General features: G+C 44.4%; 1 protein-coding gene across 1 annotated transcript in view; it reads left to right on the plus strand.

Annotated features, from left to right (window-relative positions):
- LOC103917716 (chromosome unknown open reading frame, human C4orf22) overlaps window positions 1–12,010 on the plus strand; it is a 183,957-nt gene extending 171,947 nt beyond the window's left edge. Inside the window, exons 4-5 of the mRNA XM_009324904.1 lie at window positions 9,409–9,538; window positions 11,915–12,010. Of these exons, the coding sequence (XP_009323179.1) occupies window positions 9,409–9,538; window positions 11,915–12,010 (226 nt within the window). The remainder of the gene's footprint in view (window positions 1–9,408; window positions 9,539–11,914) is intronic.
- Window positions 12,011–23,394: the final 11,384 nt, after the last annotated feature.

Consider the following 23,394-nt stretch of genomic DNA (forward strand, 5'->3'; position numbering starts at 1 on the left):
CAGTGATCTCTTCTCCCATCTCACTGCTGCTCGTTACATACTCCTTTGTCTGCCATGGTGAGGAACTGGTTTTGGTAAATCTGTAGTGAATGAACTTGAGGTTCCCTGTTCTCCAGAACCTTAGCTGGCCGCACCACTTGGTGTGGAATAGGGACAGAGTGACCACTGCAAGCATTTTTTTGTAAACGGTGCTCGCTTTGGTTGGTTGGTTTTGTTTTGTTTTAACACCCAAGGCCTGGCTAGGAGGGAAACTTTTGTGACTGAGATTTTTATTTTTATGGGGTGGTTTTTTTGGCTCCCATCTGAAGACACTTTGAAAAGGCACATTAGGAAAAAAAGCAATTATTTGATTGGCTGACTGCTATTGCAATCACCATGTGCTGGTATGCAAAGGAGCGGGGACTCTGGTTTTGTACGTTGATCTGTCAGCTATACGCAACTTCCAACAGGCCGTCAGTGATTATTAATTGCACAATATGTATAAGCTATTCATCCTGTTGTTCCTTCAACAATTAGATGCCTCTCTTTTGTCTTCTTTGTTGTAGCTTCAAGATAAAACAACTTATTTTCGTGGGCCATAACTCCTAATGTGTTGGGTGGTTTTATTCTTTGAAAATTGTGAGAACTAATAAGATAATACCTTCTGAGTGATTACTGCACAACTTCGGGAGCATGACAGTAGTTTCATAATTCCTTGGGATCGGGCCTGTAGCACCAACGACTTGACTTTATTTTCCTTTTACTGCTTTTATTTCTTTTCTTCTTATTATTAATCTTAGCCTTCATCCTGAAATGCAAAAGGTGCACCCAGCCGAAGTTCAAACAATGCTGGGAGTACTGAGCGGATTACACAAAAACCATCTTGGCTACGAGAAACATTTCTAAATGCTCCAACGCTGAGGGTGCCTGCTAACACCCACTGAAAGCAAAAGCAGATAGACCTGCAAGTTGGAGCTCTTAGGCGACGGCCTGCGCTGCCAGTGGCGGAGAGCCAGGGTGAATTGCAGAAAGGATGGCCCAAGCTCAGCTCAGGTGCCAGAGGGGGTTCGGTTGTGACGATTCTGCTGCCCAGCCTGCAGCCACCCGCGCCTTCCTGCTGGCGCTGCAGCCCACGGCGTGCCCTGGGCGCAGCCCGTAGGCTGCTGGGTGGAGATGGGGCCTTGCACACTGGGACACCGACTGAGTAAAAGCCCCCTTGGCAGTGGTTAAGAAAAGGATGTCCGCTGGTCGTATGACACCAGTTTCAGTCCTTCGTCTGGGAGTGCCTGGACTCCTATGATACACAACTCTCAGAAGTGTGAGCGAGTTTAAGAAATGGAGCGACACAGCTAATGGTTTCGCTTTGACCTTGTCTTTTCTGTCTGATGAAGGACTCACTTGGTTGTGTACCTATTTGCACAGAAGCACATAGCAGTATACAGCAGGGGCGAATCAGTTCTGTAAACTCCAGTGTGTGGCAGCAGTGCAGTGTCTGGAGATACAGTATAAATATATGCAGCAACAGTTATCATGGAAAGTTCTGCCAGAGTTTGAGGAAACTGCACTGTTTCCAAATTTTGAAACCACCTGAGTTACACGGGTCATCCCAGACAGGCAGTAACATAGTCTCTCCATGATGATATGATACAGAAGGATTTTGTAGGTTATTTTAAGTATTTTAAAAAAACAGGTAGCGATTCTCTTGTTTAATTTCCCATTTGTAGTTCTCAGTCCAAACTCAACAAAGGAAAGGAAATCTTTTGCACTCAAAGGTACATTCAGTCAACGATACGCTATGTCGTTTCAATGATGGTACGTTGTTAAAATCTGTACCTTTCTGCCCTGGAAGCAAAGGTAGTGTACTTTCTTTCCCTGCTGATTTTTGAAATGTTTCTTTGCACTTGTTAAGGTCCCATAGAGAACTGTTCTGCCCAGAGGTGAAGGGAGTTTGGGAGGAAGGAAGACTCCTAAACTTTGGAATGAAAAGGGAAACGTTATGTAGCAGTTAAGGGTTTGGTGATTTTAATGACATCCTCCTGAGGGAGCAAATTTGCGGCACACACCTAGATTATGAGGACTGAAATATGTGGCCCGATTGAAGTCTTTCGGTTTTGATGGAAGGTGAAGTGCAATGGCTCGTGACATAACAGGATGATGAGACAGGGGAGCGGGCAGTTGGTGAGACAGCAGAGATGCATAGGATGATCATCTGGATCACCCCACTGCTGCCTGTAGAATACTCATGGGGCGACGGGCGGGTGCAGACAGAGTAGATGTATCATGCGCTTGTTGTGTTACACGTATTTTAAGTCATCTCTGATTCATAGACAATTCATGACCAGAAGAAAACTTTTCTGATGAGTAAGCTCTGTGCAACAAATTGTTCAACAGCTCTGTGTGTGTATGTGTGTGTGTGTGTAAAACACAGGAAGAAAATCTAACCATTTTAGATGCTGTTAGACAGACCAACAAGATGATCTATACAGCAGCTGTAATGGGGACAGGCAGGAGAGGTGTGCACTGGTAGTAGCTGAGAACATAGAGGGAACTGTGTTTTTCAGTATAAAAATGACTATTTTATATGAAGATTAGAGGTTTTTATTGTTCTGTCAAGAAAAAGGCTGAAAAACAGAATCACAGGATGATAGCATCTTTTGGCTGCAGGAATTCCAACTCTCTTGTGAAACAGAATTGCTTTCCAAGTCTTCTTTGTGTTGCTGCTGTTCTGACCGAGAAATATGCCAAGCCACGATAAACTCAAAATGCACCATTTAGTTAATGCTTTGATATGAGCTACGTACAGTAGGAAAGCTTCAGACATACGGCATTCTTGAGGCACTTCTAGCCTACATCATAGGACTGACAGTTGTGTTATGCTCTTGTCCAGTCTAGATGTACATTTCCCAGGCAATGTGGGTTTATAGTTCAGTGAAGCTTACTGCTAGTGTACTGCTCCCAATAGCCACTTTGCATTTATCTTCACCTCCTTTCAGTGCATTGCCCTTCATGGTATGCCCATGAACTCATGAGAGCTGACTTAGAGGCTTGCTGAGCAGGCATACAATTTCACATCAGGTCAATGGAAGCTGCAGGTACTCATCATTTTTGCATATCACACTCCTTTTTCTTCCTTGATGCAGGGAAAAATGGGCAATCTTAGAGGCAGATCCCAGGCGGGAAGTGGAGCAGCCATGTGGCTTGGGGGATTATCAGGAGGAGAGGGTAAGATTGAAGGGTTACAGTGCCGAGAGGAGCTCTGCAAGCCCTTTGATCTCAGAGTTGCTCCAGCACACATTTAACATGATGTTAAATGAAAGCAGGCCTAAAGCCAATCTCCGTGCCCCACTGGACACGTCCCTGCACTCACTGCGCGTAGCATTCATCATCGGTCTTCGCGGCAGGGTCTCCTGTGCAGTGGGCTTGGCTGTCTGTGCATCCTCACAGCACTGGTTTTGTGGTGTCAGGTCAGGATCTCCGCCCTCCCACGGAGTGTTGAGTTCACCACCCTTTTGCTATGGAATCACAAGCAAATGGGAATCAGCACGGATGTGCTCCTTTCAGAGCTCTTCTTGCCAAGTGTCACCTGTGTTTAAAAAAAAAAAAAAAAAGTGAAGGAAGGGAAAAGGAAAAACTTTTTGTTTTTAAAGCCATACAAAAGGGAGGAGTCAACAGCTATGGGGAGGTATTTTCAGACTCTTGCTATTCCATGGCTTCATTGCCATGGACTAGTTGTAGTCCCAATGACTAGCAGTGATGCGTTAGTTCTTTTCCTGTGCTTGTTGGACGTACCGGGTGAGCGTCAGCCCTCCTGCAACCAGTGGCAGTTTTGCCACTGTTCTCTGTTGAGCCTAATTTCAGGGTTTCTACTACTGCTTGGGAGAGATGCAAAGGAAAGGCTGCATTCAGGAACTGCAGAGGGAAGGTGCTGGTGCTGGCCGCAGAGCGCTGCTGCAGGAGCTGTCCAGATCTGAGCGAGAGGGAGAAGCTGCATCTCTGCTAGGTTCAGACACATCCGGTGCTACCTGGCGCAGTGCTCATCCGTAAAACTGCCTTGCAGTGATGAAATGTCATTGCTGACCCCGGTGCTGATGGGGCTGTTTCCCAGGTTCAGTAATGAGATGCAGTGAACTACACATTAGCTAAATGGCAAAGGCAAGGCCAAAACAGTCTTAAAGATTATTTCTGGCTCTAGTGCTAAACATGCACCGACCGTGCCAGTTCTGAGCAGGGAAGCTTGGCCACAGATTAGAAGCAGAGATCCCCATTACTCCCAGGGCCAGTAGTATAAAAAGGACGTGTCCGACACTCACTATCTACTGCGGTGACTCCTGCTTTCTAACTGCTTGTGCAGCAGGCAGTACTGTGCTTTTCCACTGCCTCTAGGAAACCAAGGCATGAATTCGTCCTGTGGGCCAGATGCTCATTTCTACCAATTTTATACAAGAGTTCATTGGAGTTACTCCTGATTTACAACCAGTCTGCAAAATAATCAGCCGTGTGAGTTTAGCTAAATGCTACAGGGTTTTAATTCAGTAGTGACAATATAGCACAGGGAAGCAGGAAAAAAATTGCCGAAATAGCTACTGTGCACAGTAGCTATGGACAAATCAAACTGCCTTGGTTTTCCGAAATACTCTTAACATATCTCACCCTACCCTGGCAATCATTTGATAAATATAGTTATTTCAGTCAAAGCCGCTTCAAGATGAAAAAGAAAAGCAAAACTCCGCATCTTTAAATTTCTTAGGTGGAAACAGTAGCTTGTTCTTGTTTAACCAGAGGTCTGTGACATGCATCTTATTACGAAACAGCAGTTGGCGTGGAGTCAGGCATATGTGCTGTATTACATCGTGTCATGTCCCACCGAGGCGCTGACCTCGTTTGCACCAGAAAGCTGTGGAAGGACTGACAGGCCAAATCCCATCCAAGTATGTTGCTACTTTGTCATATTTGGCAAGCGCATGCAGAATGCCAGTTTCCTCCCATTAGAATGATTAACAGTGCACTCCTACCAGAGGGCAGAAACAAACAGAACGCCAGGATAAAGGAGCTGCTGCTTCTTTTTATTCCCGGTTCTAGTCTCCTTTATTGTCCTGCATCCCCCTATCTCCCTTGTCTGCACCCTTCTGCTGCTGCCCGACTAAAGCAAGCTGGTCTGTAAATTACCAGGAGGGGGTCTGAAGCCAGATAGTTTGCATCGCAAATTCATAGAACCACAAACTGAAAAAAGCTGTTGAGCCATCACTGTTTATAATTAGTTTTTGACTGAAGTCCCAGTCTGCTATAGGGAATGGTTTTATCTTTGTGTATGTGTGGGTGGGAAGAGAAAAGTCGAGAACTGAATCAAGGAACCAATCCTTATCCTGAGGGGAAGAAAGATTAGGGTAATATAATCTAACCCCATGGGATCAAAGGTGGGGCCAACACAGACATAAACACCTTTACGCTATGTTCTGTCTCCCTGATTTTGCTGATTTAAATAGTACATAGTAAGTTGGGACAACAAAGCTCTTACCCTGCAGATGCACACCTTCTTTTCTTTTGGTCAGATGGTGATTGGCGACCCTCAGTTTGTTCAGTGTCTGAAGCGCTCTCCGGTCTGTCCGGGCCTGATGCGCCATGGCAGTTCAACCCCCGGAATAAGCTGTGTAAGAAGTTCTTCCGTTACAGCTCATTTCCCACTATGGAATAAGAGAAAAAGGGGGACAATCACACACACTGAGGCATCAAAATCCAGTTTGTAACCTTGCCAAGGATTTGCCTCTAGGAAAACGGTTGTCCATCTCCCTGAATGTGAGCAGCCACAGGACTCCAGTCAAAGCACCCCATCTCCTGGCTGGAGCTGGCAAGTGGGGCTCTTTGCTGCTCTGCCATCGGCCCACATATCCTAGGGAAAAACGGCCAAGATTTTTTGTGCCCTGGCTCCCCCAGCCACTGATGAGCTGTAATAAAGCCTGCCGTACATCTCACAAGAATGTCAAGTGGTTTAATGCATGTTTACAAAAGGACCCAGAGATTTTTGGATGAAAGACATTCTATAAGCACCATGTGGTTTGATGTGCTGCCATCTTGGTACCCGAAGGATAACTTTTAAGGATACAAAAACCTGTATTCAGACTCCTGTGTTCTGGGAAGGCATCTGCCTGCCTGAAGAATGAAAATCTGCTCAGACCAGAATTAGCTGATGAATTAAAAAAAACCTGCTTCGCATATTTTAGTCTGTATTCCCGAACACAGTGTGCTACTTGTTATATACCACTGCACCAACAAGTCATTGTCTTAAAAAAAAAAAAAAAAATTAACAACAACAACAAAAAAACCTTCTTGCAGTTGGACTATGGGCTCTGCTAAGTCTCTTATATTCCACGTACTTGAGTGCCGTGCTGAAAACTGTTACATTTGTTCTAAAACACATAGTAATCAAACAAAATAATAATAGAAAAAATGTACACTGAATTTTTTTTCTTTGGCATTTGATCATGTTCATCTGATAGCATGTTTTAACCTCAGGATAATTTAAATATTTAAAGCCACATGGAATTCTGCTAACAAAAATTATTTTGATTCAATTGGGATTATAGCGACTCCTAAATAGCACTTACTGCTGAAGTTTAGTTTAGTATTAATTCTAGAGAAAAAGAAACACAGATAAGATGGGATTCCCTAGGTCCTGATTTCCAGCCCCCTCTTCTTGAAGCAGCCTCGTGGTAGAATGCATTGATTACAGTGAGCAAGTTTCACCTTGTAACAGTAACTGGCAGGGGAGAGGCTGCTCCAGAGGAGCCTTCTCCAACCCCCCTTGCTCCTCTGGTCAAAAAGTTCTTCTGACCTCCTGCCTATTTAGGCAGTATTAGGAGTATTTCCTGCTAGCATATATTACTTTGTTCTCCCATTAACGTTGTCCTCTAGCTGCAGTAGCCCTTCTCATCCTACCTGCTGAAGGTGGGTATGAGTCTTACTAAATCTCTTGATGTCATCAGTTTTCAGTGAAGAACATGAATAACGGTATGCAGGGGAAATTTCCTTCCGTGGCCAGACATCTAGGCTTCCTCAAAGCAGCTGCTGTCTCGCTGTCTGCTGGTCTTTGTTTGAGAGGACATGGGAATGCCAAGAAGCTCGGGGCTTATATGTGGGAAAGGCATCCAGAGAGTTGCACGGGGCACTGCCCCATTCTCAGCCCCCAGTACAGGGTTCAGAGAGATTCACTTCATTTTGCCGGTGGACTTGGGGTTTACGTCTCACGTCTAAGCACACGACGGAAACTAAGTTCTCATGGAGTGAAAGAGTCCATAAGAAAACTGTTTGCACTAGACACTGACTTCTCAGCAGAAAGGCTGTCTGAGCTCTGATCTTGTATTCGCTGGCTTAAATGGGGAACTATGGTAGGAGTAGGGTTGGAAACTTGGCAAAATGCAGGAAGTTATTATCTGGCAGCTAATTGACTATTTCCGCCTTCAGATGTTTAATTTCTTTTTAATGAATATGGGGAAGTCTTTGCAGAGAGACATATATATCCACCCCCCACCCCACCCCCACCCCCGAATTATGTAGAGCAATTCCTTCCTAATCTAGTAGTGGTTTTCCAGCAGAAACAATCTCTATTTGTGCAGTCGGACTCATTAACCAAGTTGTGTCCTGGGGGACAGGGAAAAGCTGTATGGATGAAATAAGGTAACTGAGTAGAGAGTTAAAAGAATCTGTGTATTTAATTTGTATATAAGTTTGTGCATATTCTTAGATTTAAACAGTGAATGAAAAAATCTTCTGTTTACCACTTAACATGGGTACTCAGGAGCATTAAATAATTCTATAGATGACAAATTAATGTGACCAATTAGCATATCAAAGCAGTTATTACTGCTAAGCTGAATGAATTGTGTCCACGCACCTTTCACTCATTTTCTGCAGGCACCTAAGCATTAGACTGCACAGAGTTCCAGAGGGCAGCTTCTACTTGCGCTAACTCGCTTGCTCAAGGACAGAACTTTGTGCTGAGCACACTGTTTTATATTATCTGGCTGTAATCCAAGGCTATCGACTTCAGTGGCAAATCACCCACTGACTTCAGCGGTGCCAGGATGAAATCTGTTAAGGGTGTTGTAAATTCATCTCCGAGTCATTATACGTTGCTCCATTCCTACCAGAGGTGTTCAGGATGTAAAAAGGTTTAGTATACGTAACAGTGAGGCCTATTGTTTTGCACTCTTTCAAAACGAGGAAGAAATCAAGGCGCTTTAAAAACCAGAACCATCTATCTAGTTGGAATGGAGAAGTTGGAATCCTTGCAGAAGGCAGGAAAACTAAAAGGTATTTTCTAAATTTCTTGAATCCTCCTCACACACAGAATGATTTCCTGACTTCCTCCCATCTCCTCCGTCTTTTGCAAAAGATACGTTCATCTGATCAGCAGCAGAAATGCAGTGTGCCACTTCAGTGATCAAATGAGTATCCCAGCGAGGTACGTGTAGCAGTGCCATTGCGTTGTGCAATTTGTAGGTATATCTGAGCTGGAAAGGTTTCTAAACAAATACTAACGATGAGTGTGCAAATGACAGCCTGTTAGTTGGCTGTGTGGCAAGTACCAAGCCCAAAAGGGCTGAGGTGAGGTGATAAAAAGTTTGAGAAGTCAAAAAAACAGAAGTGTGAGAAGGCTCGGGGAATTCCAGCACCTCTGACCTGGGAGAAAGACTGATAAACTGCTGAAACAGTCCTGTGCCCATTTTGTATTTGACATAGCAGGCTGATTCCTTTTGACTTTTGTTTAGCACCGGACATTTTGGAAACCACCGAGCACAGTCAGCCTGATCGAACGGTTTGCTCCAGAATTAATCCCAGGCTGACACCTACAGCTCTCCGGGGAGCTGGGATTTTCCTTGGGGAGCTGGAGTGGAGTTCAGCCCCTCCCGCTGTATCTGGCCCACGAGGAGACTTCCAAAAACTCCTTACTACCAGAATTATATTAAAAACAAGAGAAAGGAAAACAGTAAGGCAGCAAGAGAGTTCCACTGAGATCCTAAGGGGAAACTGCCGGTTCCCACATCTGGTTTGCAGATCTGTGGTGGTCTGGGAAGCACTTTCAGGTGGTCTCCAGAGCTGTTTCCGTTACAGTAGTAGTACTCAAGCACTACCACTTCCCGCTAGTTATAACCCGGGCTCTGAGTCTTTTAGTAACACTAGCACTGAATGGATGAGGAGGCAGCTAGGGGCCTCAGTTTTGGTTTGCCAGAGATCAGATATGTAGGACCACATTTGGACAGGTTTTCTAATATTTAGTAGACTTCTGCTCCTCAGTGAATCTGTCTGGCTTTCGGAGTGGCTGTTGTGGAATCAGGAACTACTCAGCATGAATAAGGAGGTCAGAATCTGCCCTTTAAGCTGGAAGAATGACATCCATTAAAAGTACGGCATTTCTGTTTCATATTTTCACAGCTTTTACAACTGGGATAGAAATGTCAGCACTTCAAATTCCAGCCCAAATTACCAAGTGATTGCAGAAAATGCCTGTGGACTACTCTTCAAGAACAAAAGTGATAGGAAAATAATAAATGTGGATCCCAAGGTAAATGTATCCCCCCCCCCCCCCCCAATATTCTAAATTTCCTTTATGCAATGGAGTTTGACTGCTAAACTGTTGAGTCTGATTGCAAATAGTGTCTTTATCAATACACACCTAATATTTCAGGCTTACTCAGACATGCTGTTCCCCTTGTTAACACAGCTGCTCTGGTCCCTGTCAGGATAAACTTAGCCTACCTTGTTTATGACTGAGTGTGTCTAGGCCTTTCCCTTGTGACAAAAAAAAAATCAGAAGTTTAACTGACTGATAAAACTGAAAGATTTCCAAAGCAACGTTTCTCTTATACCCTGCCCCTTTCCCTGCCCTTTTTCCTTCCAACCAGAAGGAGCAACTGTTGCTATTATTGCCAGGATAGGCTGCAGGCTGAGGCTATATCCTATTAATTGAATTGCCGAGAAGTTCTAAGGAGAGGGAAGCATGGGAGAGGGAACAGGCTGAGGAGGAAAGCGGGACTGCCTGGAAGATGTGAGGACTGAAGCATGGGAGTGTATAAGCAGGTACCTCTGGTGTGGAAAGACACTGTGATTTTTTTCAGAGGATGACACATGTGGCTCTAGCTAAAAAGAAAAATGGCTAAAATGTTGGCAACAACACATCTGGGGCTGGTGGTCCCTGTATTCATCCCCTCTTAAAAATCAAATCTCTATTATGAAACATGCCTGCAGGTGGATAGGAATGAATAAATATTAGGCCATTTTGAAACAAAAGCTGCCATTTGCAGGAACTGTAATATCCCAAATCCGGGCAGGGCCTGATGAAGACCAGCAAATCCAGGAAGCAGAATCAGTTCTTGCATCTGAAGCGTGGGCCATCTCCCGCCCCAGCAGTTTTGCAGTGGTGAACTGAAACTGGCAGAATTCCTTTCCCAACCACACACAATCCTTATTCTTCCTCCTTAATACAAAATATTTGAGAAGTCCTAAGGAAAGCAGCCCCATTAAGGTCATTTAGTTCTTGTAGCAGATTGAGATTGTCACTGGCATAAGGGTCAAACTTGGATTTTAAACCCTGTCCCAAACAAAAGATAAATTTGACACTAGATGCATCTTCCTGTGGAGAGAGAGCTGTGTTTCTCCAGCATGCAGTAAATGGTTCAGAAGGATTTACAATTGAATAAAAGAAAGGAAGATACTTGTGCCTCAGTAGTGCTATAAACTGGATGAACGTTGTGGACTCTGTGTCTCGTATATGATTGACAACACAAACGTATGCTTTGCTTTCACCTAAAAATGGCTCTGATCCTATTATTGCTGAAGTTGATTGGTCTCTACCATTTATTTATATAGCAGTTGAATCCAAACAAAGCAAACGATTGAGTCATACCCAGACATCCCATTTTCAGGCATAGTTGAAAGCTGATTAAATTGCCATGGGTATTTTATCTTTCATGTTGAGAGCTGAATGGGTAATAACATTATAGACAGCTTCCCTCTGTAAGAAATCGACTGTGCTCCTCTGGTGCCAGCTGCACTTTTTTCAACTTTACAACTGAAGTCCTTGGACTATAGATTGGATGTGACAAACACACCCAGGCTTTGGTTACTGTCAAAACCAACATGAACTAAGCTGGGCAATAATTTGTTTGGGTTTCTACAGAACTGATCTAAGATGGTGGTTTCTTTGATGTGCTTCCCATGAAAGATGGTTGCATATGAATAGTAACAGTACAAAATATCAGATTATATGCATTTCAAAATAAGTGCATTGGTTTGTTAGAAATTCAGAAATGCATACCTAAAAATGTGTTTGGTTGCATTGAAAGTGGACCACCAATCCAACTTCGTGCAGCTGCAGAACATCTGTAACAAATAACCAGCTCTTTAGAGCCAACGTGAAAGATCCTCCATGTGCCAAAAGCCACCACATTAAGAAGCGTTTGTGTGTGTACATTGCGTCTCCCCAGAGGTTGCAGGGCACAGGCCTGTGAGTCCCCATGAGATCCATCTGGCTTTGGCTTTTTTGTAACGCTCACTGATGGAGAACAAGCTTTTGAGAAGCGCTTGCTATGGGCCAAACTGAAATCAGCCTGAGTTCTCTCTCACGGGGTTCAGCTTGAACAGACTTAGTACCAGCTGCCTGATCTTTGCAAGTGGGTCTTCTCTTTGACCAGTCGATGGTCCGCTTGTTCCTAGTTGTATTTAGCTAAAAGAACTCTATCGCTGTCTTTGCATCTGCTAAAAGCATTGCAGGAGAAACAAACTGCCCGGTGCCAGGACATTAATGAGAAATCCCCACCCTCAGAGCTAGTTGCATTTATTAAACTTTATGTTCCAAGGGAAGAAGAAGAAAATTCATGACATAAAAAGCCATGTCTTTTTCTCTCTCCTGACTCGGTATCTGTAATATTCTGTGTTTCAGGCCTACCCAGGAGACAACACAACACGGACGCCTGTTGAAACAAATCTCTATCTCCATATTGTTATCTATGACCATATCATCAGAAGAGGGACCTAAGGTCCATCTGTGTGGCTCTTCTCCCAGTGATTTGTTAAGCTGTTTTAAAGTCACCTGGAAGAAAAATAAAGTTGTAAGATCTTTACCTTGTGTTCAGGGGTAGGAAGGGGGGGGTTTATACTGGTTTAGAGTTGGTTTGTGCTTCGATCCTTGAGTGAAGTAAAGTGGAAGGAAGACCCCATACTGGCTGTAGAGTCCATGTATCTGGGCCCCGTGTTTGTCCTTTGTGAAGTCCATGGGGTATGTGAATTGCAAAAGCACCTAAAGGGAAGACGGAAGGTTTGGACCCAACTTTTCCCACTACTCCTAAGGCAGCAGGGCGGCTGGGACACAGGTGCTGCATTCTTTCCTGGAGTAAAGAAAAGAAACTACTGTCCCAGCAACAGGATGTTTTCAGTTCTTCCTGGGAAGACTCTTTTTCAGGTAGGCCTGGACCTCTGTTGAGCAGCAAACACCATGTAATATGGACCTAGCTATTCACAGGGTAGCAGGGAGAAGTGGTACCAAATAGACTGGTAAACGTAAAGAAATCTGCAGCATTTTGATGGCATTAGTGGTTTCATGACGGCCACTTTTCACCCATTCCTGCACTCGCTGCTGTTCTAGTACTAACTTGCTAGAAGTTCAGGCAGCAACGCAATGGCCCAAGGGACTCTTCCGTTCCCAGGGCACTTGGGGAAGTTGCCCGTACTTACATGACCCAGCTGGTATAACCACCAACGTAGCTGTCTGCTTACTCGAGAACTGGAAAACGGCACAAAGCTAAGCAGCAGGAAGAACTAGCAGGAAACAAAAGCAATAATTACAGAGAAAAGAAAAAGGATGTGGAGGTGAAGGCAGAGGAACCAAAGGCAGAAAGTGGCTGGATAAAATTCCCTGGCCCTTATTCTTTAAGGGACTGGATGATTTTAACAATCTTTTCTGGCCTCGGTACTGTGAATTTGTGAAAAGGACAAGTGAGGAAACTCAGACGAGAAAAGAGATGGTAGCAGCGCTGCTAGGCTTACCATAGGGTGGGGTTTATCTGCCAGCCTCATCACAAGCATGTGCCCTTTGGAAAAGGCTGAGAGCCTCGGTCTTAGCAGTTGGCGCATTAAAGATCCCTCTACTGCAAGGAGAGGGAGTGTTCCAACAATTACAAAGTGAAAGTTGTTACTTCAAAGCTGCAATAATTTGGGAGAGACTTAGAAGCCTTGTTTTCTTTCACATAAAACTTTCCATGTTATGAAGTTCTGCCATTTCCAAAAGATAATGAAATCCTGTACTGTAACATTTTGCTTTTACATAGAGCACTTCATCCCATAGCCCCCTGAAATTTTTGCAGCAGATAGGCAAACCGGAGGTTAGCCTACTCGTCCCTGGACCGCAGCCAGGCTGCGGAGGAAGCGCCCAGAGCACGGCAAGGCGGCTCCAGCCTCGGGGCCTCGTCTCCTCCGCCCAGCCGCTGCCTCTGCCTCCATAGCCGGGTCAGCAGAGCCCCCTAGCGTAGACGGAGCAAGTGCCGGCGGGAGGAGCTTCCCTGCCTGCCGCGGGCAGAGAAACCCGGCACCCGCTGGAGCCCTACACATCAAAGCGGATGGAAATGCCGAGCTGAAAGCCTGCTCGGAGAACAAACAGGCGAAGGCAGATGATGCCCCTTCCCAGGGCTATTAACGGACGGAACAAAAGCCCAAGACTGCGGTAACTCTTTGATTTTGCAGAGGGCCGGTGGGTTGTCTCCAGAGGGAAGACCTTGCGCTGTTAGGGCAGGCTTCTCCTGACCTTGGTGCTTCTAGGTGTTTCCCTCATTTAGCAGCGTCAAACATAAAGATTTCCATCGTTCCTTGTATCTCACCTGGAAACTAGGCTTCTGTCACTGGCTCGGCTTTGCTTTACTGCCCCTGGGCCTTGGGGCAGCTCAAGGGAAGGGCTAGCTGTTGACTCACAAATAGTTTTATAGCATTAAAGTAAAATTGCCTTCATAGTACAGCTTGGCATTTGGGATATATCTTTTTCAAGAAAAAAAATCGGAACTCCTGAGCCATTTTGAAAACATTAGGTTTTGCTTCTCTTGAACACTGGAGAGGGAGAAATCCTCATTATGAAGGCTGGTAGAAGGGACGGTTGGTGGAAAGGGTATGAATTATATTTTTCATTCCTCTTGACAAATGAATTGTCATTTTTTTTTCTCAATCTAATCGAATTTTAAAAATTCGATTTTAAAAAAACCTAAGTTGAAAAGTGGTCCCTGCAGTTTGGAGAGCATTAGCGCAGAATCATAATAAATAAATAAATAAGTAACATGAAGTAGAACTTAATAGAACTAAATTTTCAACTTTAGAAGTTACTAATTCAGCTTCCTTTGTTTTCATCTTATTACTCAACCCTCTTGATTCGAAAGAACATCAGGAAGTCCAGGAGAATCCTATGTCTACATCTGCAGGAAAATGGAAGGACATTTGGATCTAAGTGGGCTTTACGTGTTTTTGGGTCAGTGATCGCACCAATGCACTGTGTATCTCTAAAGATAGGTAACTGAAAGGCTGTAAAGGTGTAGGAATCCTCATCTTTTGCAGTTGGTGGTGACCTGCTATGGAATTGTAATTTCACGTTATTTCTGACTTGAGCAATAATCCTCATTTGCGACAAAAAGTAAATGTGATATCTGCAATGAAAGACTGGTATTCACTGAGTAATTCACAGAATTACTGGCTGCTCAGTAAACTCATTTGATTCCTTCCCACCCGTCCTTGCCTATGAGCTAATCTCCTGGTGTTCTCTCTCTTCTGACATTCAAAACCTAGGACCCCAGAGCGTTATCATAAATGAAAGCTCCCGAGTTACACGTCAGAGTCCTTTGCCAGTCCTAACAGGAAGAAACTCTAGTCTCTGCTGTAAGTGAAAAAGTGTCCCCAAACACTTCTGTAATCTGGCTTGCATTTTAAAGAAAATGTTAATTTTCTTAGAGAAACAGGATAGCGCATAAAGCAACTAAGCGCTGTTACACTCCATTTCCCTAAAATGTCAGTGGTGGTTTTTCCCAACATCTTGTCACTGTTCAGCCCTGGGTAGACACACAGCGAAGTGGACATGCAAAACATATGGTAATCGAGAGAGAAGCTTTCCAAGGACTGATAACCACATGAAAGCTTCCTGTATATGTTCTGATGCTCTGTGACTTTTTAGCAGAAACAAATGCAAACTGTCCAGCCTGAAATTATTGCCAGCTATAAATGTAAGGTGAATGGAAATTTTTCTGTTCTGTTCTGAAGAGAGACTCTGGTATCATCGCTGATCATGATGTTTACTGCAGGTACACAGTTTGTACACTGCCGTAAGATAACTGATTTTAGGCATTGATGGGAAAGTGCGTCCTTGCAAAGGATCCCCAGAACTCTAGGTTTTATACCGGGGGGGTGTGGGGGTGGTTTTTTTCCAAGCATGTCTAAACTGCATACATGAGTTACAGTCTACAGATTTTATTAGCCTGTATATGTTTTGGATTCTTTTGTATTTCACCTACCCCATCCCCCTGCTGCCAAAATCTTACTTTTGTTCTTTTTATGTGGAGCCTGGATCTTTGGTCTTGCAACAACGTTCGGAACTACTGTTGTTGTTATTTTGGATAATAGAGTGAAGCTGAAAAGTAGTATGAGATCAGTGGTGAACAGCTCCATCCTGAGCCACAAGCAGAATCACAGGAAGAGTTATTATTTAGTACAAAATGCAATGCTTTGAAAAGTCATTTTACTCCAAAATCTGAAGTTCTTTGTTCTTTAACTGTCACAACGCGATGCTTTGACGTAGTTAGAAACTTTTCACGTTACGTGAGATGAAATTCTGGTGAGTTCAGTGTGATTTTATGGAGAGGCATCAGCAGCTTTGCGTTCTCTGACTAAAAGTGGTTTTGCGGAAGGCCAGCTGTCTGAGGAATCCAAGCAATGGCAGTAATTAAGCCCCACTTTTGAATTTGGTAGCTGTACAGTAAGGTATTGGCTCAGAAAACACCGCAGCACTTGATGAACTCTAAGTTCGTGATTCCAGCAGCAGCCTTGCCAATCTAGCTGCATCTTCAAAGCTGAAAGAAGGAAATGGGGGATGGCAGCGCCACCTTAATAGCTGACCCCTATCTCATGTAAAGAACAAGAAGGTCTCCAGGCAGTATACAGCTTGGTCATTAGATGTTCTCCTTTTGGTTATGAGTGAAAGAGGTTGTAGGGGAAAATCCTTCATTAACTCCAACTCCCCACATACAGAAAAGAAATCAGATTAAAAATGAATAAAACCTTTGGGCAATTCTCTGCAAGGCAGGCAGGGACAAGCAGTGCAGGCCAAGCCACTGTTCCCACTGCAAAGAAAACAAAAACACAGGTGCTGAATGTACTGAAGCCATGCAGATTAGCCCTGTGTGCAGTACACGCTCTTTACAAGAAGAAAAAGCATCACTCTTGTTATTTGGCTATTGTTCGCTTGAGGCATGTTTTATTTCAGCTCAACTCCAAGCAGAGTTATTACAGATCCCACAGCAGAAGTTCTCTGTGATGAGAGAAACATGTGATCTCCAGACCCTAGAGAAGAAATTATGCTGGGAAGGCACCTCCAGCGGGAAGGCTGATGCTGGCCACCTGAGCAAACACCCAGTCTAGCGAGCAGAAAAAAGCAAGCATAATGGATGTATGTAATGGCTATACACAGGAGCGGTTTGGTATGAGTTTCTCACTGTGACCCTGCCTAGCGAAAGACTGTTTTCTGTACACATCTCTAAGACCAAGAGCAAGGAGATTCGAAGAGAGCAAGCACCACTTTGTTCCCCAATAAAAGGGGAGAGCCGGCTCTGCATGTTGCAGTTTGTGTGGTGCGGTTCCAAGCGCTGCTGGCTGATGTGCTGTTTAGTGTTCTCCTGTGCTGGTTATGAACTTCACGGTGTTGTACATGGGAATGTGGGTATATAAGGGATGTAGGGGAATGATACGGCTTAGGATAAGTGAGTCATTCAGAGCTGACTGTGGAGGATTTTGCTGACTGGGTCACAAGACCGAATCCAGTGAGAAGAGACAAGGTTTCTCTGGAGTGATGGCTTCTGGGGGGCAGGACGACACACCTTAGCCAGACATTATGGATCTAGTAAGAGTCGGGGTGACTTTGTGGGGTTGGAGACATGCTGCTGGTGGCGTCACTGACTCAAAGACTTGGTGGCAGGAGCCCTGCCAGAGCAGAACACACAGAAGCCCATCTGAGACGGACAAACAGATGGGGCAGTGGGCTGGTGCAAGCCAGCAGAGGTGAAGCTGCAGGGGGGTATTCACCAGATGACAGCGAGGAGAGCTGGATGTAGGAGCCACAGCAGTGGAGATTGCTTTTGTAAGTAAATTCTGGAAAGCCTGAAAGCCAGGCAACTAATAAGCACAAGTGTGGGATTGGCTTTCACATGCTGAACAGATTTTGCTAATATTACTTTGTTATGCAAATATGTAATTATTTCATTTCCCCCAGAAGGAGTATTTGTGGTTTCCTCTTCCCCAGGACTTCCGAATGCTTGTGTGGAGGGAACAAATAACTGTGAAGTTACCAGGTATGTGCATTACATGGCAAGCTCTGAAAAAGCGGAAACTTGGAAGTTTTTGGTGGAGGTTTCAAATAGCAGTTTTGAAAGGGGCTGCTGGAGAGTGGTGAGGCTGGCCTTGACAATGGCACCTGAGTTGCTCATCATTTAAATAAACTTAATTAAGATAGAAGCCTACTGTGTGCCCGGGGCTAAGGAATAAAAAGGCTAGGTTGCTTCACAAACCGGAGACTCTGTGATGTATCGGGATGGAGCTGTACTAGCAAGGAGCTGCTAGGGCCCAGCAGGGAGGGAGCAGGATTTGTAGACCCGACTGGAGCTGCACTGTCTGTAGCTCAAAAGGATGATGTTTGTGGATAACCTACCCTCACTGACGCAGGCGAGAACAAATAAGAAGCACCCACTGACCCTCTCTTTCTATAGTACCGTGGTAGAGTAAGTGTAGGTGGGTGACGAGCTTCGAAAGTCCAGTCCTGCCCAATTGTAAGGCAAGTAACTTTTGTATTACTAAAGGGGAAAAAGACAGTCGGGCTGTCTTACACATAGCCAGAATTTCAGATAGTGTCAGATTGATTTTGCATCAAATATCTGCCTGCAAGTTCATCTATAGACACACACACGTGCACATGCATGCACCAGCTGGCGTTTGGTGCCTACTTCTAGAGCGGTATTATTTGACCTCTTGGCATTTTCCCTGTTTCTTAATAGAAGAGGGAAGCCAGGGAGGAAAAAAAAAATTACGCATTATCTGTAGCAGTCCAAATTGTTATCTCAGCTCCACAGATGGAAATCTAGAGTGACTGTACTGGATAGGATGGAGTCACTCCATAATCACACCAGTGTGTACGCAGAATTTGTCCCATGTGGTGATGGTTATTCTTTTTGTCTGTCTGCATGTTTTGTAGCTTTTCATGCCCCTGCAGCTGTTTTGTGTAGACACCTGCCCTCCAGACTGACTAAGACCTGATTTGTACGTTTTTACCAAAATGATTTGTATGCTGTGCAGAAAGGCAGATGAGTTTATATGGATATTCCAAAGACGTCGTGATTTAGGAAGTTGGACAGTGTTTTGAGATGTGGAGCATGTCAGTATATCATACTGAAATGTTTGCCTTGTTTTTATAAACACAGGGAAGGTAGGTAAGCTTTTATTCCATGCTCGCTTTGATGATTTTGCCATTGAGCTGCTACGTTTGGCAAACCAAGACAGAAAGAAGGGGGAGGGAGAAAAATAAGAAATTAACACCACGTTTAGTCATCGCCATTAAAAACGCAAGATACGTAGAGTGTTTCTGCACCAAGTTCAGACTAGATCTCATTCTGCACAAATCATTTTTACTGCTGTCACATCAACGTTAGGGCTCAACACATTCTTTAACCCTTCTTAACCTTCTAAATGACTTGTTTTGCCTTTATCAATAATAGAAGACTCAAAAGGCTGATCAGGGTGCACATCAGCTGTCACCAGATGGACCCATCTTCAGGGACAAGTTCAGGTGTTTCATTCCCCTGAGTTTCTCTTCAGGCATAATTGGGATCAGTTCTGCTGACAGCTGAAAAGCTGAGATGTTAAATTTAAGAGCTGTTATTAACCATTTTTGCACTTCCTAGGTCAAAAGCTTGCGTGAGGAAAATGATTACAGCTTAAATCATTGAAGTAATGCTAGTTTACTTAGCGAATCAATATCTTCTTAAGAGTCTCAGAAAAAAACACTGCCAATCTTTTAAGCATGACTACTATAACATGGTGAATCTTGGCTCTGCATATAACACTGAAATCAGCGAAGCCCCGTAGTTTGTGGCTGCTGAGGATTTGGCCCAAAGAAAAGACCTCAGGATTTGACTGCATATTGACACAAAGCAAACGCAAGCTTTTGGCTTATATCAGTCAGTCGCCAAGAGGTGTGTCAGCCTCCTGCAGCTGTCCGCTTATTACTGGCCTCCAAGTAGAAAATGTCCTATTAATGTCACCCTCTGAGCTCGATCATTTAAATAGTTTTTCAGCCATCCAGGTGGTAATGTACTGACTTGTATATGGTGATTTTGTCAGAGACGGTGGCAAAACCCTTTCTAAAGTTGAGGTACATGTCATCCACTGGTCTCCCTCATCTGCAAGTCCCATCAATTTATCACAAAAAGCAATCGGGTGGGTCAGACATGATTTGCCATTGGCAAATCCATGCTGACTGTTCCCAGTCACTTTCTTCTCCCTCACATGCCCAGAAGCGTGTCCCGAGAGGACACGCTCCGTGATTTTCCCAGAGACTGAAGTGAGGCTGCCTGGTACTCAACTGTTGGTACGCCTCCTCTTGACTATGTAACTCTGACAGATCCGGTGGAGGAGACTTTTTTTCGTCCTGTGCCCCCACAGTCCCTTGTCTTTCCTACGCAAGGGCACAGTTCAGCTTTTAGGAAGCTGCTTTACGCCAATAGGCGACAGTGATTAGTTTCCGATACTCGGTCATCTGTTGCGTAGACCGAGGTCATATTGAGTGAAACTGAGTCTGGACTTCCCGTTATTCTGGGAAGAGATTCAGATCTGACCTTTTCATTTGGCCATTTTGGTAGAAAAGATTAAAATGTTAAAGCAGCACCGTGACCATCCTATTTCTTCCTTCTTTCCAAAACAGAGCTAGCGGACTCTCTTTCAAGGAGCTCGCCGTTTGCTTTTTGAAAGATAGATGTTTAACTTGTTCCTTTTTTAACCAAGAACTAAACTGGAAGCACATGAAATGGCTGCCTCAATTAAAAATTAATATTAAATTTGTCAGAGAATGAAGCACGGTAGTAAAATATATTAGTAAATGCTGACTTTGTTGTGTTATTAAGTATATTGGCCCTATGAAACTTGGCCAATCAGTGCAACCAGGCTAGGGCACCCATCTGCTTCACTTGGAGTAGGATGCGGGCCACAAAGTATATTGAGAAAAACTGCAGAACTACATTTCCATTCTGTAAGTAGTGCCAGTGTCAAAATATCTACTGAAAACCAAACCACAGGTTCTTTCCATAACCCTCATTGCTGTTTGTAAAATGTTAAAGAAACTGAGCTGAAAAGGTGCCCGTGGAGAATTTCAGATGGGGACATAGTCAGAATCCAAACCAACCAACTGCAATTTCTTTCAACCAAAATATTTCATTTTAAATGAAACCATTTTCTCACTTTGCCAAATCCCCTTGCCTACCTCTCAATGTTTTGACACATCCATATCTTAGCAATAAACATTGATAGATAGAAAGAAAACAAACCTTGGCTGACAGGATAGCAGAGTTGCTTCTGCCAACTCATCAAAGGCCATTAAGTGTGCCAACCTGTAGTGATGAACATTCATCAATTGATGAAAGAAGATTTTCTCCCCACAATCAGCAAATTCAGATACTGCTTTCAGATGCAGACTGCTGTTTGTGTGCCAAGATGTATATTTTCAAAAGTGGGCACTAGTCTGGAGAGCCTCTTTTCAATGCATTCACCTGGCTGCCCCTGAAGAAGGCAGCTACAGAATCATCTTGGGGGCTCATGATCTAACTCAGGAATATTGTTCCGACCTTTGAAGTTGAAAGTCACAGCGGTACAACTCCGAGAGTGTCTTTGCAGTTGCACGGACAGCAAACTGGCTGACTAAAAGCCTACTGTTGAGTGAGGTGAACAGCTCGTTAGGTCCTTCTCCGTGCATTGACGAGAAGGGCATCATGGATACCCAGCTAGAAGACAGACACCTAAAGCTAGGTGTCTTAATCTCCACAAATACGCGCCATTCATAATAGTGAGCGCTTGTGGTGGTCCCCTGTTAGAATTCTAGAAGTGCTTGAAGTGGTTGAGAATAGGAGGTCCGCTGACTCCCATTTTGGCACATTGCCCTGCAATTCTGCTGTAGTAGTTCAGAGGAGCTTTGGAAAAAAATCTTACTCTACTTTAATAATGCCTTGTCTTGTGCTGAAAACTGGTGCTTCCTTGTGTATTTGCCGTGTACTGGCTGTGTGAACTAATAGTCGCAATGCAAGCTTGTAGCCAGGAGTATTTTCTGCACAGTGCTGAGTGTACATTTAATATGCGCTTCAAAAACTGCAGTAAGAAGATGGATAGAAAATCACCCTCGTGGATTTTGAGCTGCTTACTTTCAATTAAGCGCAGCTTTTTCCTGCCAAAACTTGGTTCACTTGCTAGATCAGGACTGGTAGACTGCGTGTTTCACAGTCTCTTACACAGGAAGGTGGGAGCTGAGGGTGTTGAAGTAGACTGGGTCTTTTCAGTGCAGCATCACTGTCCAAGCTTACGTCTGTAGCGCACTTACTGGGTGTGCGTTGTCCTAACAGAAACAGTAATGCTGTCTCAGTCAGTAATACTGGGACAGTTCCCGGTTCTGAGGCAGTCATACCAGCAGAATGACCATGACACCTGGGATTAGCTGGTTTCTTGCTGGTCCGCCGCAGCAGAAAGCTTACAGAAAAGAGGGGTCGTGAAGATTAAACCATCCCAAAAAGATAGTGTCTCCTGTCAATTCAGGGTAAGCTCTGGTTTTGCGTAGTACATTGCTGAAGTGCTGCATGGTAAGCCTGATGTTTATTATTAGTAGAATTATGGAGTAATTTTAGCATGCATGAGGGAGCAGGATGGAATTACAAGCTTGGACTCTGCTTATACTGATATCAGTGTTAAACCATCCTGCTGGGTTTCATGGGGATAGGACTATTGCACAAGGGACTATCTCATCCGCTGTGAAAATAGTCACTAAAGACCAGAACAAGGGCAGATTCTTCAGTGTCATCTGCCCCTCAGTGCCCCATGAGAGCAACGTAAAGAGGTGGAGGATTACCTGCAGGGAGGGAAGCTCTCTGCTGCAAAGCTGGGGGGAGCAGCTCCTCCCCTGTCTGGCAGGTACCTAAAGGAACTTCCCTGCTGTCTGCATTGTGCTCTGGGATGGCTGTGGGAAGCTGTAAGCCTTATAGCCCCCTTCCCTCCTACCAGAGCCCCAGCAAGCTAACACTGACTCAGGGCCTGTCTCGCTGCAAGTTAGGAGCGGTACATCGCTGAAAGATGCAAAGCGAGGTCACGTGTATTAGTATCCCCACCCAAAAAAGTGCAGAGATAACAAGTCATTGAGCTATCGCTCATTAATGGAGAATTTAGAGAAAGATTAAATGGAAGTCAGTGTCTCATTCTTAATGTTCTTGATGTATTTTAACTGGTTCTGGGTCCTTTTCCCTCTCTTTCCTACTGAGATTGGGTAGGGCAACAGTGTAACGCCCCCATGTTTGGCAATACTGGTTGCACAGTCTTTTCACCTGGGCATTCAGTCTGACTGTGCTGGGTGTGCTAGGCAGCCTGGACATTTATCACAGCGTGTCCTTTTCCTGTTACATCACTGTCCCGGTTCACTTGTGAATTACTTCTTTCCACTTCCCATCCTGTCCCGTAAATGCTATATGCAAACACATTATTATAGGGTTGTAGAAGCAGCTGGAATCTGACCATTATCTAAACAACCCATTGAATTTGATCTTTCACATTCTTTTACCAAAGCCAAAAAGCAGAGTGTGCCTCCTGGTTGGAAATACTGCATCTATAAGAGGAAGGGGTGGTTTCAGTGGCACTCACTGATGCTTGCGGTTAAAAAGGTCCGCTGTCAGAACCGTTGTTTTGAGGGTGAGCCTGTGGGTGCCTCTAACTCTGTGATATTTATAACGGAAGCACCATGCCCCTCTGTCAAGGCTAGGAACACAGCTTTGCCATTGCACGTGGTACCGATACGGTTATGTATATGGCTTCGGGGGCCCTCTTTCTTCTCTTGGAAATCAGCACAACTCTTCTGAAACCTGTGGGGTTAAACTGTAAGCTCTCCGG

The sequence above is a fragment of the Pygoscelis adeliae genome, unplaced genomic scaffold, assembly GCF_000699105.1.
Source record: "Pygoscelis adeliae isolate BGI_AS28 unplaced genomic scaffold, ASM69910v1 Scaffold316, whole genome shotgun sequence".
In the NCBI taxonomy this organism is placed as follows: Eukaryota; Metazoa; Chordata; class Aves; order Sphenisciformes; family Spheniscidae; genus Pygoscelis; species Pygoscelis adeliae.